Source organism: Caretta caretta, chromosome 8 (genome assembly GCF_965140235.1).
Source record: "Caretta caretta isolate rCarCar2 chromosome 8, rCarCar1.hap1, whole genome shotgun sequence".
NCBI classification, from domain to species: domain Eukaryota; kingdom Metazoa; phylum Chordata; order Testudines; family Cheloniidae; genus Caretta; species Caretta caretta.
Genome location: NC_134213.1, coordinates 95996029 through 96014437, shown reverse-complemented (window position 1 = coordinate 96014437; position 18409 = coordinate 95996029). Strand labels below are relative to the sequence as shown.

The window sequence follows — 18409 nt, the reverse complement described above, 5'->3', positions numbered from 1 at the left end:
CCAGGTGCATTTAATTAGACTGTTCTCCTTTGTGTATTTGGAGTGGCTCATGCACAGAAAAATCTGCATTTTTCTTCCTCAAGCTGTGAATGGTATTCTTTTTTTTTTTTTTTGCTTAAATAATCCTGTAATATGACGCCAGGAAAGAAAAAAGGGGCAGAAACCTGATCTCAATGGATAAGTAAAACTCCAATTAATGTTTAACAAGCTGGAATGGTCCGATGGGACAACAGTGGCGTGATCCGGCACATCCACGCCCAAAAGATTTCGGGAAGCACGTGGAAGTCTGAGGGGGGGGAAGTGGCCACACCGAGTGTGTGCGCGAGGGGAGCACTCGCCGTTCGCGAATCCGACTCAGCCGCTGCAGGAGCAGCCGGGGGAGCCGATCGCGCTCCCTGCCGGGGTCCCCACAGAGCTCAGCGCGCGCGCCCCCAAAGGCTCCGCGCGAGCCGGGTTCTCGGCTCCGCCTCGCGCCTTCGAGCCGGGTTCTAGGCTCTGCGGCCCCCGCTCCCTGGGTTCTCAGGCTCCCCGGAGCATGGGCCGCTGCCCCCGCGCTCTGCTGCTGCTGGGCACGCTGGCCCTGCTGGCCCCGGGCCCCGCCGCTGAGGATGAGCACGACGAGGACGACGAGCTGGCGCTGTCCTTCCCCTCGGAGGAGGAAAACCAGACGGAGGTCGGGAGGCAGCTGGGCTCGGCCGCTTTCTACAGGACGAACAAGGCGAGCGGCGTCGGGGCTGGCGGCAGAGCGGGCTGGGTCGCGGGGAAGGGGGCTGGAGCCCGCGGGCACGGGGCCGGGGAGCCGCCTGGTGCAGGAGGGGAGCTTGAGCGGCGAGGCCGGGGAGCCCCGGCGGTAGGGCGCGAGGCCGGGGGAGCCGCTTTCTGGCTCTGCCTCTGGCTCCTCGGCTGACCTTGGGCAAGTCCCTTAGCCGCGTGGGGGGGGGCTCCGTTTCCCTGGCCCCTGCGCGTGGCTCTGCGTGCCACGCACGTGCAGAACAAACGAAGAACTCGCCCCGCCGCGCCGGCGTCTGCCCCGGGGGCTGCCCAGCTGCGGCCCCGGCCCCCTGGCGCCTGGGCTCCCCCCTCTCCGCCGCGCGGCCAAACCTGAGCGGCCCCGTGGGGCAGGAGACTTGGAGCCGCCGCTGCGGGGTGAGGCTCAACCTGCAACCCCACCCCGTGGTAGGACTCGCCTCCCCCCACCCCCCGCTCCTTCTGGGGGCAGGACTCGACTCCCTCGGGGGGCGGGGAGACCATAAGTGCTGGAACGAGGGGTGCCCTAGCTTGAAATGGTTTCCATCATACACCAGTTTGGTTCAGCACCCCCACTGTAAAAATGGTTCCCGCGCTGCTGGGCAGGAGGCAACTCTCTTCCCACCCCCAAGGCCTCCAATCCCTCAGGGGCAAGAGCCCCCTCTTCCCCCAGGAGAGGCTGCTCCACCCGCAAGGGCAGGACCTGATTCTCCCCCAAGCCTCCCTCTCCAGGGGGACAGGATGCCCCCCACCCCCCCTGCGGATAAAATGAATAAAACAAACTGTTGTAAAGAATCAAATGAATTTTGCTGGTTCTAGCTGCACCGCTGCTTGCCCACCTGCGGGACCTCCTGATAAAAGGTCTCTATGTTAGCGCTGGGTTGTGGTGGTGATCAGGTGGATCAAGGCATAAAGGAGGGGCAGAGACGGAGCTGACGTGCCCACAGCCTCTTGGGCAGCAGGCGAGAGGCGACGGTGCCAGGGGATGGCAAGAGGGATGGGCGCATGCCACCTTCTTGGTGTGAGCTCCCTGGGTGTCCGTTGAGCGTCTCTTGTGTCCTGTGACAGCCAGAGAAATCAAATAAATAAAGCCACGCGCCCCCTGTTCTGGAGAGCGGCTTTGCGCTGTGGAGCGTGCGGGGTTGCAAAGCAGCCATGCTTGGGAAGGCACATTGGTGTGCGGGGGCAGGCAGTGACTTGTGGTGCTAACTCGTTGCAGCTACGATGGGCTGGTGCCTTTAGGCTGTGGACCTGGCCTCGTAGTTTCTTTTCTACCTCTTTCGGGAGCAGGCTCTTAAGCCCTTTTGGAGCCAACTGCGTGACTTTAGAAACAGAGCTCTGGGGGGACCCTTTTCTTCCCCTTGAGGAGGGGAGGGTTTGGTAAGTGATGCAGGGAGCTGCAGGTACAGAAAAATTTGGGCAGGAGGGCGGTTGGCTTGTCCTGAGAGTGTGGGAGGGTTCTGGTCACTGAGAGTGGAATTGAACATATGGGATGGGGCTGGGTTGGTGTCCCACCCGCTGACCTGCTAGACTGTCCACTTAACCCCCATTCTTGCCTTCTACCTCCCCATGATGAAGTGGTGATTTCACACTGTTTGGGGACTTGGTAAGATGTTTTCTGAGTATAAGGCAGCTGCTGTGGCGACTGTGTCCATGCAGTTTAATGAGAAGTGTGGGGTATTTCATTCCCCTGTTAAGCTCTGAATGGACCTGGCACCTGCATCTCCCCATGACTACTTCATCTGCAGCTGCGAGAGCTCAGTGCCTCTCCATGAGAATAATACAGGCTCAGTGCATTCATGGTGTTGCCAGCTCTTGTAAATTCTTCTTCAAGTTCCAGCTCCTGGAGTCAAGTGATGATGTAAAAATCTCCCTTTTGTTTTGTAAGTTTCTAGCCCTTCCGGTTGCAGAGGACAGTTGGAAATGTGATCCACGTGGGCTCTGCAGACTCGAAAACCAGAAGCCAAAGAAAACCTAAATTATTTTTTAAAAAATCTCATGACTGTGAAGCCAATCTCATGATTTTTGAATAGTTAGGGCTCACAGTACTGCATCCAGTTCCTTCCTTCAGATCATGTGTAGATTACATTACAAAATGAACTCTGCTGTGCTGATTAAAGTAACAGCTCAAGTGACTGAGCTTGCAGTGAGAATTTGAACAGCAGTGTTTGCTCTGTGAAGGTGCATGGCTTTGAAAAATCTGCTTCTGCTTGTTTAAATTCAGGACATGTGGAGATTACCCGGGCAGTACATAGTGGTGTTGAAGGAGGAAACTCATAAATCCCAGACAGAGAGAACCATCCGCAGGCTGCAAGCTCGAGCAGCGAAGCATGGCTACCTAACCAAAATCCTTCACATCTTCCAGGATCTGTTCCAGGGATTTCTTGTAAAGATGAGCAGTGATGTGCTGGATATGGTAAGAGGATGTTGCACTTCTGTCTTTTCAGCCTGCACTGGTTTTGTTTTCTGTTCGGAGGCATCTGGGGTAGGGCAGGCAGTGTGGAGAGTAGGTTTTTTTCCCAGTGGTAACAATTCTGTTTGAGGCAAGGACCATGTAGATTGAAAGGCAAGGAAAGCAGCATATGCTGGAAGTAAAAGGATACAACCTAGAGAATGTTTGTCTGTCTAGATAGTGAGAACATCTAGAGTTGCAAGAGTAAGGATTAAAGTACCCACCTCTCCATCCAAAAGTTTGCAAGGTTTGTAAATCCTCATGCTTCAGGGCATAAACTAATCTCTAATTTATGGGTTTAAAGAAGAAACTTTCCTGTGGGTTGATTATTCCATAACTGCCTGCATAAGGCTTTTTGTAATTTCCTCTGAAGCATCTGGTGCTGGCCACTCTTCAAGACAGAATCCAGATTAGGTGGACCTTGGGTCTGACTGTCCCTCCCCAATCTGACAAAAGTCATTGTGCTGATTTTGCATACCTGCTTTCCGATGCCTGCTGCTTTGTGTGGGATCTCACTGATATTTGAAACAAATTGTAAATGGTGGGTCTGTAAAACTCAGAAAGAATCCAAAGTAAGGTAGATCCAATCAGGAATCCAAGGTGATGCAAGTCCCAGGTACTCCACCCACATGGCTGGTTACAGACTTGTGGCTGCTAGTCATACGTCTTCACTGATCAAAGAGCACGTGGGTGTAACTTGCACTTAAGCAGAGGCAATACAGTGCTCCTCTTCTGAGGAGGTGACTGTGAGAAGAACATGGGATTTCCCCAGGAGAAGAAATTCAGTTAAGGAGCTGTTTTACTTTATGTTCTCTCTTCACTGGGCTGCTACAGATTTAGGAGCCTCACAAGTTCTTTGTTTTCGCTGCTTTAGGACAATCGTTTTGCAGTTGCAGATGTGGTCCGTCATGCTGTCAGGGGTCGTGTGAGCGTGTTGCCACATAGCGACTTGAGTTTGAGGTCTGAGGCCAGCCCTTTGCTCCCAGGGTAGCACAGCCACCCCTGGCAGAGGGAGTGCCTGGCATGGGTCTCTGTAATTCCCCTTTGCACCTGCCAGAGGACCTCAGAGTGCTTTGCTGAATAGAACCTCACAGAGCTGAGGCACAGAAATTAGTAAATGAATGTGGTAGAGCAAAGCCTAGAACCCGAATTCCCTGACAGCCAGATCTGTGCCTTAGCCATCAGACCATCCTTCCTATGTCTCTAGGAACCCCTCTGTGCCTTCCAGAGCAAGTGGCATTGATGAGCTCTGCAGGGAGCTGCATCCAGCACTGCTCCCAGGAAAGAAGGGTCGCTGTGGTACATGTGTACACGTGTTCTAGCAAGGGCTACAAAGGGCACACCTTGGAGCTACAGGGTCAACTGCTGGCGGTTTAGTATCTTGTAAGTGGCCACCTCAATGCATTAGGAGGCTCCTGCTCTCTACCAGCATTTTGTCTGTGGTTGCACCTCTGCTTGGAGCTGTCCCACCCTAGTGGAAGATACTGGTCATGTGGGTGGGGCTGGACAGTCCGGAATGGGCACATCAAGAATATTGTGAAACTCATTGTGACCATCTTCAGTCGTAGAGCCAGGTCTCACTCCTACGGCATGGCCCCGTCTCCCACGGTGTCAGTTCTTCGTCCCTTGTGCAGGCTTCCTTAGTACAGCTACGGGACAGGCGCTAATAGAGCTGGAATGCCTGGAGTAACAAACCCTGCTCTCAGACTCGGACTGAGGACTACTTTCTCCACTGCTGTGAACTGGTGCAGCGCCGCTGACTCCAGGGCATCAGTTTACACCCACAGATTGTTTGGCTCCTAATATGCAGCTCTGAATCTGGGATTGATTTGAGGTTGTTTTTTTTCCCCACATTCGACAAATAAAGCTCTGTGGGTGCGTCATCCTGCTGGTTGGGCTTTGACCAGTTGAGCACTCAGCCCTCATCAGCTTCAGTCGTGCAGCATCAGAGCCTAGGAGAGAGTAAGCCACCTGCCTTGGGCAGCTGCAATCTTTCCCTGGCCCAGTGCAAGGAAGCTGCTAGATAGAACAGCTGAGCGCATCCCACGTTGTTCCTGTTCTGCGTGGTGTGCACCGAGTACTCAGTAGCTAGGGTGTGTCCATGCCATCTCTCTGTGATGTTTCTTTTGCACAGGCTTTGCGGCTGCCGCACGTTGATTACATTGAAGAGGACTCCTACGTGTTTGCTCAGAGCATTCCCTGGAACCTCGGCAGGATCGTCCCAGCACAGTACAAGTCTGGCGAATATAACCCTCCCAGTAAGGGCTCTTCTCTCCCCCCCCCCCTTATTTGAATTTATTTTAAAGGAGAATTCATGGGGCAGGAGATGATTTCTAGGGGCAAAATTGAACCCTCCAAATGCATGCAGGAAGGTAGGAAACCTGCGCAAATGTAGTTCCAAGTGTGTGCAGAAAAGTGAGAGAACACGAATCTCAGACACAACCTTTCTTCCTATCCCAGGGGGACCGATGTCCTCTTCTCCAGGGAGTTTGTTGGCGTCTTTGGCACTCTGAGCTTTTGATTGGCTCGGCCCCCTCCCTAGCAAGCCACGCCCCCTCAACTCTCTCTGGTAACCTTCCCCTCCAAATCTCGGATACATTTACCATGTGAGGACAGGGCAGGTTGGCAACATCTGGAGCACAGCCCTTGGTCTACATTGTTTTCTCCTGCTCTTCCTGCAGGTTGTTGGCGCCTTGTGCGCGTCCTTAGGAGGATGGAGTCGAGAACCGAAGAAACTGCTATAGCTATGGTTCTGGGGGGCCAGGGAGCTTGCATAACTACCCTGGAAGTCAGTGGGAGCTGTGTGCATGCAGAGTTTGCAGGATTGGGCCCTATATAGGACTTGGATGGATGCATTGTTTGTTGTTGTTTCCCTTGCAAGCCACAGTTTGCAGGAATTGATAACTTGGCTGTAAAAAGGTAGCCATGTGGTTTGTAAGATGGCAGTGCCCAGAAAACATTTGTGTCATCGGCTAGAGTGCTGGGCTGATGACAGCTACGACTGCTCTGGCCATAACGGTGTGTGTGCTTTCTGAGGGCATTGCTGCCTTTCACACTGACTGTGCCATGGCTTGTGTTTGGTAGATAAAGGAGATCTGGTTGAGGTTTACCTGCTAGACACCAGCATCCAGAGCAACCATCGGGAGATAGAGGGCAGAGTGTTTGTGACGGACTTCGAGAACGTGCCAGAGGAGGACGGCACGCGCTTTCACAGACAGGTGAGCGAGCCTATGGGCTCTGTCAGGGTCCTGGGCTCTCACTGCCTGTGAGAGGAACAGCTCAGGTTGTAGTGATTGGAATGGGGCCCAGCTGACGTAAGAGTAATGTGAGCATCCCAAACCCAGGGCAACAGAAGCATGTTGGCACCCTGCACAATTGCCACCCCTCTCTATAGGACTCTGCCCACTATTATGTGTTATGCTTAGCAAATCTAAGAGAGATCAAAGGCTAAGAACACCTGCATCTCAAGTTCACAGCCCAGGGGTTAGATGGTTATATGGATAACGAGACTATCCAGAGTTAATGCAAAGAGAGAATTTTGGAAGGGATAAAACCTCATGCTTCAGGGGTTAGGCCAGTCTCTAACTACTAGGGATCAGGATCAAACCTTCATGGGGGGCAGATTGTCCCACGTCTTGAACCTTCCTGTGAAGCATCTGCTGCTAGCCACTGTCTGACAGGATACTGGGCTAGATGGACTATGGGTCTGACCCCGCGAGCAATTCCTGTGTTACTTAGCAGCTGTATCACTGAAAATGGCTAATACGCTAGAGAATAGCATAAAAGTGTAATGATAGGAATGGTGGTAGCAAATACAGGGCCTGATCCTGCATGCACCAACATGCATGAGTCCCTCTGTATTGACGTCAGTGGAAGCACTATCGTGCGTGTGAGTGTTTGCAGGATTGGGCCCCAAGCGTGTGTATTGGTGCCAGTGAATGGGATGGTTCTGGAAACGTTTGCTGCCTTGCTTGACTTCCCCTCTCTGGCAGGCCAGCAAGTGCGATAGCCACGGAACCCACATGGCCGGCGTGGTGAGCGGGAGGGACGCTGGCGTGGCTAAGGGAGCCAGCGTTCGCAGCCTTCGGGTGCTGAATTGCCAAGGCAAGGGCACGGTCAGCGGGACCCTGATTGGTGAGTAAGAACCATTGAGGTGTGTAGTGTCTAACTCATGAGAGCCTGATTGGACAGTTGGGATTTTAGGGGCCGATTCAACGCCCACTGAAAGCCAACGCCCGTTGGCTCCAGTGGCACTTGGCTCAGGCCCATGGGGTCAGATTGTCAGAAGCGCTCAACTCCCATTTAGGCACCTAAGAAGTGGATTTTCAGAAGTGCCCCACACCCAATCTGCTGAGCTCTTTTGAAACTGACCTTTAGCACCTCACTGTGATGTGCCTCTGAACACTCTGTGACAGGGTGCACTCGCTGGGTTAACCGCTTTTCCTAACCTCACTGGAAGGAGAGCCCCTCCCAGAGGGCACCTCTGCTGGGGTTCTGTTGACTCATCCCATCAGCCTGCTCGCCTGTACTGAGCAAGAGTTGCTGATTCACCGAGTCTCTTTCCCTGTATTTTATTGCTAAGGATGTTTTCCGGAAAAGGATCTTGCTTATCTCCAGCTGGAGGGGAGAGCTGAATCTGACCCCCCACTTCCCAGCTAGCAGGATGCGAGTGAGTCATTAGTGCTGTCCTTTTCTGTGATCGGTTTCTGTCCGCTTCATTTGTGCTTGATCAACAGGCCTGGAATTTATCAAGAAGACCCTGACTGCCCAGCCCTACACCCCTTTGGTGGTGTTGCTCCCCTTTGCTGGAGGTTACAGCCGTGTTTTGAATGCAGCTTGTCGGCTGATGGTGCAGATGGGAGTGGTAATGATTGCTGCAGCTGGCAACTACAAGGAGGATGCCTGCTTGTACTCACCTGCATCTGAACCAGAGGTATGGGGCTAGGACACTGCTTTCACTGACTGAGTGGGTACTGAGAGACCTGGCTTCTATTCTTGACTCTGCCACAGGTTTGCTGTCGTCTGGCTTTGACCAAGGCATGTCACCCCATCTGTGCCTAAGTTTCTTTGGGTGTAGAATGTCCTGCCCTTTGGACAAAGCGTGCTATGGGTCAGAGTCCCCACCGCAGTTTGTTTGGTGTGGGGAGGGGGCCCTGAAGCACATCGCTCCTGCTGGAAGGAGCTCTGGGCTCCTGGTTATCCCCACCCTTGCAATGAACTTTGAGTCTCCCTGGGGAATTATATCGTCCTAGTCATTTACAATTCCTCTAATCCTGAAGGAGGGGCGTGGTTTTGTGTTCCTGTGAAGGCAAAACTTTATTCAATAGTTTTCACCCTGGTGAGCAGGAGGAATTGTACAGGCTGGGGTGGATTGTTTTGGGACTTTTAATGCAATTATGGACAATCCGTTCGCTGCTGACGTCCCAGTTGACTCGTGTCATTGTGCTCTAACCCTCAGGTGATCACTGTTGGGGCAACCGACTTCCAGGACCAGCCCGCCTCCATGGGAGCCTTAGGAACAAACTTTGGCCGGTGTGTGGATGTCTTTGCCCCGGGCGACGATATCATAGGGGCCTCCAGCGACTGTAGCACCTGCTTCACTTCCCAGAGCGGGACGTCCCAAGCCGCTGCACACGTGGCAGGTGAATCGATTGTATTTTTTAAATGCAGCAGTAGCATCAAGCAGTAGTGGCTCTGTGACCGTGTGCCTAGCAGGGTAAAAATGAACCATCCCCAGCAAAGCACATTACGTTGACTAGCACAAGTGCAACCTGGGCAGAACTGGGTTCTATCGTACTTCGGGGGTGTGGTTAAAACATGAGTCCTAGCTCCTCGGACGGGAGCGGGGCGGCATTGGACTTGAGTTTCCTGTGTTACCTGGGGAAAGTCACTTAAGTTCTCTGTGCCTCAATTCACCATCTGTGACACTAGGATAATAGTCCTTTGTCTATGTAGCTCAGTGAGGCAGGGGCTGTCTCCTGTTATGTGTTTGTACAGCGCCTAGTGCAATGGAGGCCTGATCTCCACTGGGGCTTCTAGGCTTTGCCATATACTAATCGGTGCTGCAAAGCGGAGCCATGTTTTATCCCTCTCAGGTAACAACTGCTGTGTCTCTTGTAGTAAAGACAAGGCAGGACTTGGTTGCAGTCAGGTGATTTGTTTCTGAGGCTGCTGGAAGGTGACCAGAGTCATGCAGTGTAGGTGGGGCCCTACAGACAAAACAGGCATCATGCTGCCCCAGGGGAAGGCGTAAGATAAAACTACAGTACACAAGGCTGCAAGCAGTCAGTGCATGGCCTGATGCTACACTATTTGACAGCCATGGCCCAGAGCTACCATTGGTATGGACTGTGAGTACATCTACACTGCAAAGAAAATCCCATGGCACCAAGGTCCAGAGCCTGGGTCAATTGACTCAGGCTGGGGGCTAAAAATAGCAGTGTGAACGTTCCCACTCGGGCTGGAACCAGGGCTCTGAAACCCGCCCTGCTTACCGCATTTCAGAGCCTGGGGTCCAGCCCAAATGGGAACATCTGTGCAGCAATTTTAGTCCCACAGCCTAAGCCCTTGCAAGCCTGACTCAGCTGGCCCGCGCTGTGGGTTTTTCTTTGCAGTGTAGACGTACTGTGGCATCTGGGCCACATCGGGCAAGGCCCTCTCTGTGCTGTCCATCTACATCAGTACATCAGATTTTGCCCCCGCCCCATCTCCAGCCTTACAAAGCAGCTTCATGCAGATCCATGCCTGTGCCCTGATTAAGCAGTGGGAAATGCCCGGCTGTGTGCTGTGATCTAATAGTGATGTGTCTTGTGGATTCATTAGCCCAAGGCTGAGTGCTGTTAACTGTCAACACGTTTCCATCTCAGACCATAAATACACACGCTCTGTCCTAGTGGGATTGTAGAGTATGGGTCCCTACGGGATGAACAGGCAGGGGAAGAAGAGAAAACGTTTACGATGAGGAAAGAACGCTTTCAATTAGGCGGCAGGTTATGTTAGGGGAAAATAGTCTCAGATGGCAACAGGTTTTTTTGATACTAGGTCACTAACATTTTTAATGGGAACATTTAGGGGAGTGAACTGGTTTTGAAGCTGATGCTGTGGAGAGGAGGCTGCGGGGACCTGTGGTTCCCTATATGATTCTTTCCTCGTGCACCTCCCTCCATCAGGCTGCTGTGTATTAGCGAAGAATTAAATGAAGAAGAAACCTGAGCTTGTGCATTGAAATGTTTCTGCCTGGAGGTGAAGTTTAAGGATCTCAAATGTGGGATCCCGTCGGGAGAATATTGGTTTTGCAAAGCAGAACTTCCTTCTTTCCTGATGAGTCGCAGGGTGAAATGGAAGGCCGGCGCTGCACTGGAGTATGACTGAAGGGGCGGCATGATATCCAGGGTGTGATGAGGTCCAGTCCCGAATGGAGAGCTCATCTGGTGCAGTGTCGTCAGTGACCCAGTAGCCACGTGTCACAGATCCACAGCGTCTGGTGCATCCCCCAGCCTGGCAGTGACCCCTTTGGCAGTGACCCCTTTCGTGGGCTGGGCCCCAAGGACTCCGATAGAGCCACAGGGGCAAGCCCGTGGCCTCCGAGACTCTGCAACTGGGCTTGTAGGTGCCAGTGATCCATGGTTTCCTGCAGTGAATCCGTCCAAGCCAGACTCCTTTGGGAGGCTTGTACGGTGCTCCTTCAGGGTGCCGTGATTATTTGCAGCCACCCTAGGCCGGCTCTCCAAAACAAGCTAACAATTTAGTTGGCACCTGTCCTACAGCATCGAACGGTCCTTCGGTTAGCAAAGAGAGGAAAAGGTGAAGACAGAGTCTGGCTTGGCCGTGGTGAAAGCCATCTTGTCTTGCTCTCCCAGTCTCTGTCCCTTTGTCCTTGGCCCCAGGTCTGTGTGTGTGTCTCCAAAGGCCAGCTCTTAACCCAGGCACCTGGCACCTTCTCCCTTGGTTCTCCAGCTGCGGCTTTTGCTCTGCTTCCTGGCGAGGGGTGGGGGAAAATCTCCTCCCTCTTGGTTGCTAGTTATGAATGTTCTGGCCATTGGGGTTCCCACTCTCTTTCTGGATCCTCCGTTGATATGGGTCGGTCTCAGCCAGTCCTTAGATGACCCATTCATACCATCCCCAGCAGTTATGTGACTCAACACTTAATGTGCTCTGTTCTATCCCAAGAGTAGCTGTGTAACCTTCACTGTTCGTGCACAGCAGTGCAAAGCACAGGGGGAAACTGAGGCATGCATAGGCATCATAAAAATATTCCCAACATTCCCTCTTCATTACACCATGTGACGATCACAGCCTCAGGTACTCCTGTATGTCTGCTCCAAGGACAGTGCGCATATCATTCACGTGATCTCAGTATGGGTCTTTGTCCCCTGCTAGTGGCTGATCTACAAAAGAGGCTTGTGAGCTGACTATAGCGAGTAGGGGCTAGGCTGGGAAGTAGAAGATCTTGCTTTTAGTGTGAGAGATCCTGGGTTCAAACTGAGGATCCATGGTAGGTGGTCAGGTCTCTCTCCCCCTTTGAAATGTGCCTGGTTCTGAATTGACATAGCTGCAGTGCAAATACAAGTGTAATGAAGACTTGGTTTTGGTGATACAAATTCTGCAATGGCGTTGCCAGGTGTAAGCAGACCTGGCACCTGGAGGTGTAATCTAAAGCAGACACGCTGCTGCCTGCCTGTATATTCTCCAGGGCTTTCTATATGCGTTCTCACCTTCAAATCCGCATTTTAAAATCGAAATGGCGTGTGTGCGTCTCTCCTAGGCATCGCAGCCATGGTTCTGAACACTGACTCTGCTCTGACGCTCTCTGAGCTGAGGCAAAGGCTAATTCACTTCTCCACCAAAAACGTTATCAATGAGGCTTGGTTTCCTGAAGGCCAGAGGCTGGTCACGCCCAACAGAGTGGCAGGACTGCCCAGCAAACTCATGGCAGGTAAGTCACGCACGCTTCCTGGGGCAGATGTGCAGCCAAGGGAGAGGCTCAAGGTGACAGCATTGCCGTGGTACTAAGGCTGAGCTGTGCATGACTGAAACAACACCCACTTAGGGGCTGGAATTCTCTTCTAAGGATACGTCTACACTGCAATGAAAACCACACAGATGGCCTGTGCCAGCTGTTTAATTATGGTGTAGATGTTGGGGCGCGGGGGCTCCAGACCTTGGGCTGCAGCCTGAGCCAGAGCATCTACATTGAAATTAAACAGTCCCTTAGCACCAGCCCGAGTCAGCAGATGTGGGCCAGCTGAGTGTTTTTAATTGCATTGTAGGCCTAAGGTAAGTTATCCCTCGTGACTTGACTGTGCTGGATTTGTGCAAAGAAAGTCACGTAGGGTTGCCATGTGGCTGGTTTTCAACCACAAAGTCTAGTCAGAAAGGGGACTGAAAAGATGTACTGACTGGACACCAAAAGCCCGGTTACTGCGGGCAGGGTGGCAGGTGAGACGCCAGGTCATCAACCCCCACCAGTCCCTGCTTAGCCGAGGCTGCTTCCTACCTGCATCTCGTGGGCAGGCAGGCAGCAGGCTCCTCCTCAGGCCGCAGCTCCCATCCCAGCCCCAGAGCAAAGGGAGCCCAGCTGCGCAGGGGGAGGGAGGAGGAAAGGATCAAGCGACTTGGAAGGGGGAGGAGGGAGAGCAGCGAGCAAGCAGGGGGCGGGGCCTTGGGGGGACTAGGCAGAGCTGGGGCAGGGCAGAAGGGTCCGGTTTTCAGAAGTTGGCAGGGAGTTTGTGCACGTAGAGAGCGCAGCGGGGCTTGCTCTCATTCTGAAACCTCTTGTGGTCAGCGATACGTGCTGCTTGGTGCAGAACCGAACCTGCTCGTTGCCGTTTTACTTACTCACGTGACTGAACGCGGCCCCTGGAGCATTCCATGTGCTCCGGAAGATGCGGCATCGACGGGAAGCAAACCTGCTGCCCGGGACTGATGACTGAGCCGTCCCTTTTCAGGTGAGCAGTTGTACTGCCGCTCCGTGTGGTCTGCCCCGTCCGGGTCCACTCGCTCTGCGACAGCTGTCGTGCGCTGCAGTGGGAACGAGGAGATGCTCAGCTGCTCAAGCTTCTCCACGAACGGCAAGCGGCGAGGAGAGCGTATTGAGGTGATGCTCCATGGCGGGGAGGTTTGGGGTGCTGCAGTTGGCCCTCATACATCTCATGTCCTGTTGAAATCTCTCAGGCCGTTCCTCAAGAGGTACATAGGTGCCTGACTCCCATTGATTTCAGTGGGAGTCCGGCCCCTAAATATCTTAGCATCTAGGCCTCTGCCTAGGACCCAATAGTCCATTGAGGATCCCACCCATCAGGCCTTACGCAGGCAAAACCTTCCAGCACTCCAGAGGCATTTGGTCTCTATCAGGGCTGTCGGATTTGTCCCTTAGCAAATAGTGTGTGTGGGGAACAACCTCAAGGCTCCTGCAGCTCCCGTGAGCAGGGACTAGAAACGTCGGAAACGTTGCCTTACAATGGTGCCTTCTGAATTGTAGGTTCATGGAGGCAGGAAGCAGTGTGTGGCTCACAATGCATTTGGCGGCCATGGTGTCTACGCTATAGCGAGGTGTTGCATTTGGCCCAAAGCTGACTGCCAGATTCACACCAGCTCCCAGACTGCAGATGGTACTTCGACACCTGGAGTGGGCTGCTCCAAGGAGAACCATGTTTTGACTGGTACGGTAGGCTGTCTTGCTGATGACAACTAGAGCAGCAGTACTTGATCCAACCTTACTCTCTGCTGTATGAGGCTGGACCAGCCCATTCTGTTTATAAGTGAGATACCCAATTTAAAGGAACTCTTGGGAGTCTTAGGGTTAATTCCAACTTTTTATAATTTATCAAACGCCCTCTCCGCCTAGTCACCTGTGCAATCAGAATAATCCTACTACATTCACTTGGGAAGTTCAGTTGAATATTTAGAACGTGCTTGGAGGTCCTTGGATTAATTTATATCTGTGGTCTTATTTTTGTGCCGTATAGGCTGGTTTGATAGTTCCTGAACTAAGCAGCTAGCTGATACTTCAGTTTCTGTTCCCAGTACTTCATGTTCTCCTTGTATGGGAGATTATGACACACACATTCCCTTAGCATGCTGACAGGTTCAGTGGCTCAGAGCACCTCTCGCTGTTGTTTGTGGGTTCCAGTTCCTGGATTTCTGGTGGTTTGCAAAATGAATAATCTGTTAGCCCTGATGTTCAAAATTAAACACCCTGCTTAGGTCACAAGTACAATTTTTGAGTCTCGTCTTACCCTCTGGAGTGTATTTGCCCATGTATCACAATCGCCATGCTGGTTTGACTGACATTGTCTACCCTGGAGTGGCCTCTGTTGGTGATATCCGGGAGCATTTCATACCCAGTTTTAGGTGCGTTGGCAGAGATGCTGCCCCTGCACCATTCCATGCTATTTTCTGCTTCATGTTTTTAAGAGAAACAACTGATTGCTCACAAGAGCAGGCTCTGAGCATTCACCTGGAAGCGTTCTGTATTATTGGCAGGTTGTAGCTCCCATTCTCTTGCTGGAGAGTTTAGTGACAACGTCAGACCCGTTCTAAGGATGGAGACCGGACACCACCAATGCGTAGGTAGAACGGATGTGACCTTGCATGCTTCCTGCTGCCACGCCCCCAGCATTGAATGCCAGGTGAAGGAACATTCACCCGTGGGCTTCCAAGAAAAGGTATGGCAGAACCAATCACAGTAGGTATTTTCAGAATCCTTTTGCTAGCTGTCTATTGAAATCGTTCTTACCACATTCTAACGGTTCTTCATAACCCCCCCCCCCCAAAGCTGCTTTACGTAGCATCACTCCAGTCATTGAAATAAATGGAGCTGTCCCTGCTTACCCCAGTTCTCAATCGTACCCATATTAATATTTCCCCACAAAGAGTAATTCCATCCCTCTTCCTGGTAGGTGGCAGTGTCCTGTGATGAAGGCTGGACTCTGACAGGATGCAATGCGTATTCCTGGGGGCCCGGCACCCTTGGCGCCTACGCCGTGGATGACACTTGCGTGGTAACGAGTGCTCTCGCTGGCAAAGGGGCAGCGGCCATCGCCATCTGCTGCAGAAGCAGACGTTTGGAGAATGACAAGCACTTTTCCAACTACAAGTGAGGACAGTGCCCATGGCCACAAGGCGCCCCTGCTGAGACGAAACTGACATCACACCAAAAAAGACGCATTCCAAAACCATCACCTTTCCAGATTCCAGAGCTGAGGCCACTACTCCCAGTTCGGTCAGGGCTGATCGTGATGGAATAAGAATCACTAATTGCTTGCAGGTGGGAGTCATAACACATCTAAAATGCAAGGGTTGTGGTGTCTGGAAATGCTCAATCCCAGCACCCTGAGGATGAGATCACCCCCGGCCCCTTCCACAGGACCTCCTAATTTACTGCATATGGATTCTAGCAGGGCGACATTTGGCAAGAAGTCCTGCCCACCAGTTTGTAAGCATATTTTGTTTCTATTATCAAGCAGCAAGGTTATAAGCTCAGTGTCAGTCAAGTGGTTTGAGGGTGACCGAAGAAGGTGTATTTACTGCACCAGGTCAGCAAGCCCTTCACTGTTCTTAGCTGTGGTTGCTAGGTACCTTGGTTACCTCTGCAGCATTCTGTGGGTATTTGTGTTACCACCTCTTCCTTTTTCTGCACTCGGGGACGGATTCTCCCTCCTGCTATAGCCCCCGTGAGCAGCTGTGGCAGTGAGGGGGCCGTGAAAGCCTTGGGTTTGGCAAGGGGACAATTCCTCTGGCTCAGGAACTGGACTTATGTGGCTCTCTCTAGATCCCCTAGTGCAGAGAGTGAGGGGTGTGGGTGAAGCTGTAGGGGCTGCCATTAAGGCGATTCTGGCTGGCACAGTCTCCCATAGGCAGTTCAGCTGCCTAAGCTGTCTCAGCCTTGGCAGCAACACCCAATCAGGGTCCAAAATGTGCCTTAAAGCCACTGTAGTCCCCCCCTCGGGCTCAGACTGATCCTCCAGGAGGCGTAGCACAGGGCCCTCGCGCTCTGATTTGCAATTAGCCAAAAACCCCAGCAGGGATTTTAATTTTTTTTGTTTCTAGTAAAATCTCTTGTTTTCTGATCGTTCTATAGCGTCTTTCCTCCAAGCAGAGCCCCAAGTGCCTTACAACCCCCGCTCCAGCAGTCGTGGCATTGAAACGTGCAAAGTGAAGGCCTCTGTGCACAACAGAGCAGTGCGGGCAGTGCCATGGATTCCCCCACCTAGCTGCTGCTGAGGTCTGGAGAGGGAATTACCGCCCACCCCCAGGGAAAACCCACCAGAGAGGAACATCAGGAAGTTAGCCCCACTGTGGCAACAGCAGGAATTTGGCCCAGGCCTCCTCTGGGTCTCCTAGTTGGCAGTCCTTTGCCTCCACAGCACTCCTCCCTGGCCACACCATCCCCATGCCCGGATCACTCAGTGTGGGGAGGTTCTCTCTGCAGGTCCAGAGATTGTGTATGAGGCATAGTGCCCTTCGTCCAGGGACCGTTTCCTTCGTTAGCTGAGACCAACCACATGAGGGTCAGTTCTGATTATTTTTGGGATACAGCCTTCTGGCCACTAGTAACTGGACTGAAACCATCACTTCACCTTCTCTAGGCCCCCGCAGCAGGGATCAGCTGGTAACAACCAATCCCCCAGTGATGAATGCAGTATGAATTCCTAGGAAGTACATTAAAGCTAATGGACATGATCTGTAGTTTAGCCAGGCTTGGTTTATATCTCACTACAATCCCTGACCCCACAATGCATTGTTTATGTAAACATTTATAGTACAAAAGTGATCTTTATGGTGTAGTCACTTGCATCCTCAGTTTGGCCAAACCAGAATCTCTGTAACCAAATGCACTGTTGGGGGGGGGGGGGGGGCTTTTTTCTTTACTCCTCAGATTTCAACTAGACCCCCTCAGGGCTAGCTCATCTAGTTTGACACTTTTTGGAGCTTTAGCTCTCCCAAAAGGTAGCCTAATAGTGTGGCAAATAGGCCCCAGTTTACTCTTAGTCAAGCTTGCAACCTCTAGTTTAATTGCTTGCTTAATCAGATTTTAATCTGTAAAGATAGTTGTTGCTGCTGCTTTGTTAGCTTTTTTTTTTTAAAAGAGCAAAAGAAAGTTGAAGTGGAAATGTTGACCTCCTGTATTGCTTTAACTGGTCTCCTTTCGGGGAAGTTTATATATTTGAACTAACATACTGTAATTCATTACCAGTTTTTTTTTTTATAAAGAAAGCTTTCATAGTACTGTGGTTTTTACATTTGTATCTTGAAAATATTTATTCTGAGTTTTATAAACAGCCCATTTGATAATGGTGTCTTTTTAAAATAAAAGATGTATGCCACAGCTTGGGTGGGAGTTCATCTGTGTACTCAACCGTCTTAGTGTAAAATGGCAGGAGATTAACTGTTGTATTCAGCATTGTGAATGGGCATCCACCACCCAGGGAACTTGCATGGTGCTTGTCTCCTCTCCTGTCCAAGCAATGTGGATGGCTAAGTAGGTCACTCAGGTACACAGGAGGTTAGACCAAGTACAGGACAGCGAGCAGGAGTCCTGGCCCCACTAAGGTATAGCTGCGCTGAATGAAGCTGGGAGCGAACCTCCAACCACACGTAACCAAGCCAGTGCACTAAACCCAGCAATGTGGACAGTCCTGCTTGTGCTGGAGCTGAGGCAGGCTTGAGAACTCAAACGTTTGCCTGAGGCAGAACGTCTACAGCGCTACCTGGAGCCCCTAGTGCACAGCTGCCGAGTGGGGCTGGAAGGGTCAACTACAGCCTAGACCCTGAGTGACGGGCTGAGAGTTTGGACACAGTAGCTGTTCTGTGCTTCCGTTACCCTCTCTTACAGGGTAGCATTACAGAGCCTCTGAGGAGAGGTACTAGAAGGGAAAAATTATCTACCTGTACCCTTCAACTACTTGTTAGCCCATAGGAAGAATCAGTCACTTCTGCTAGAGGAACTAACCGTGAAGCTCTTCTACACAGGTACCTACGATAGCAGTAGTAGTGAATAAAAAGATTCGACTGCAAGAATGAACTGCATAACCTTCCTGTTGGTTTGTGTTAAATGAGGCCTTAGATGGAAAGTTACCAGTTAATAAATAGCACATTGTTGTCCCTCTGATTAAATTAATTAAAGGCTTTCACAGATTTGCTTCTATTCATTCTACTTATAAGCTGCTTTTACCTATCCCTAATAAAGCTAACCTCCTAAGAACGTTT

The 18409-nt window shown here is 51.8% G+C and overlaps 1 protein-coding gene across 1 annotated transcript; it reads left to right on the top strand.

Moving 5' to 3' along the window:
• Nucleotides 1-242: 242 nt before the first annotated feature.
• On the top strand, nt 243-18404 carry PCSK9 (proprotein convertase subtilisin/kexin type 9). The gene is made up of 12 exons (XM_048859707.2): nt 243-718; nt 2972-3163; nt 5334-5457; nt 6284-6417; nt 7192-7333; nt 7936-8132; nt 8658-8841; nt 11964-12134; nt 13147-13295; nt 13680-13860; nt 14684-14865; nt 15100-18404. Exons 1-12 carry the CDS (start codon nt 536-538, stop codon nt 15298-15300), a joined length of 2040 nt encoding a protein of 679 aa, XP_048715664.2. The 5' UTR covers nt 243-535; the 3' UTR covers nt 15301-18404.
• The last annotated feature ends 5 nt before the right edge of the window (nt 18405-18409 follow it).

Excerpts from the sequence above, each read along its gene's own strand:
- PCSK9 (XM_048859707.2), top strand. The coding sequence starts at position 536 with ATGGGCCGCTGCCCCCGCGCTCTGCTGCTGCTGGGCACGCTGGCCCTG. Across the intron at positions 3,164-5,333 it reads GCAGTGATGTGCTGGATATG|GCTTTGCGGCTGCCGCACGT; the intron begins GTAAGAGGATGT and ends TCTTTTGCACAG. Across the intron at positions 12,135-13,146 it reads GCCCAGCAAACTCATGGCAG|GTGAGCAGTTGTACTGCCGC; the intron begins GTAAGTCACGCA and ends GTCCCTTTTCAG.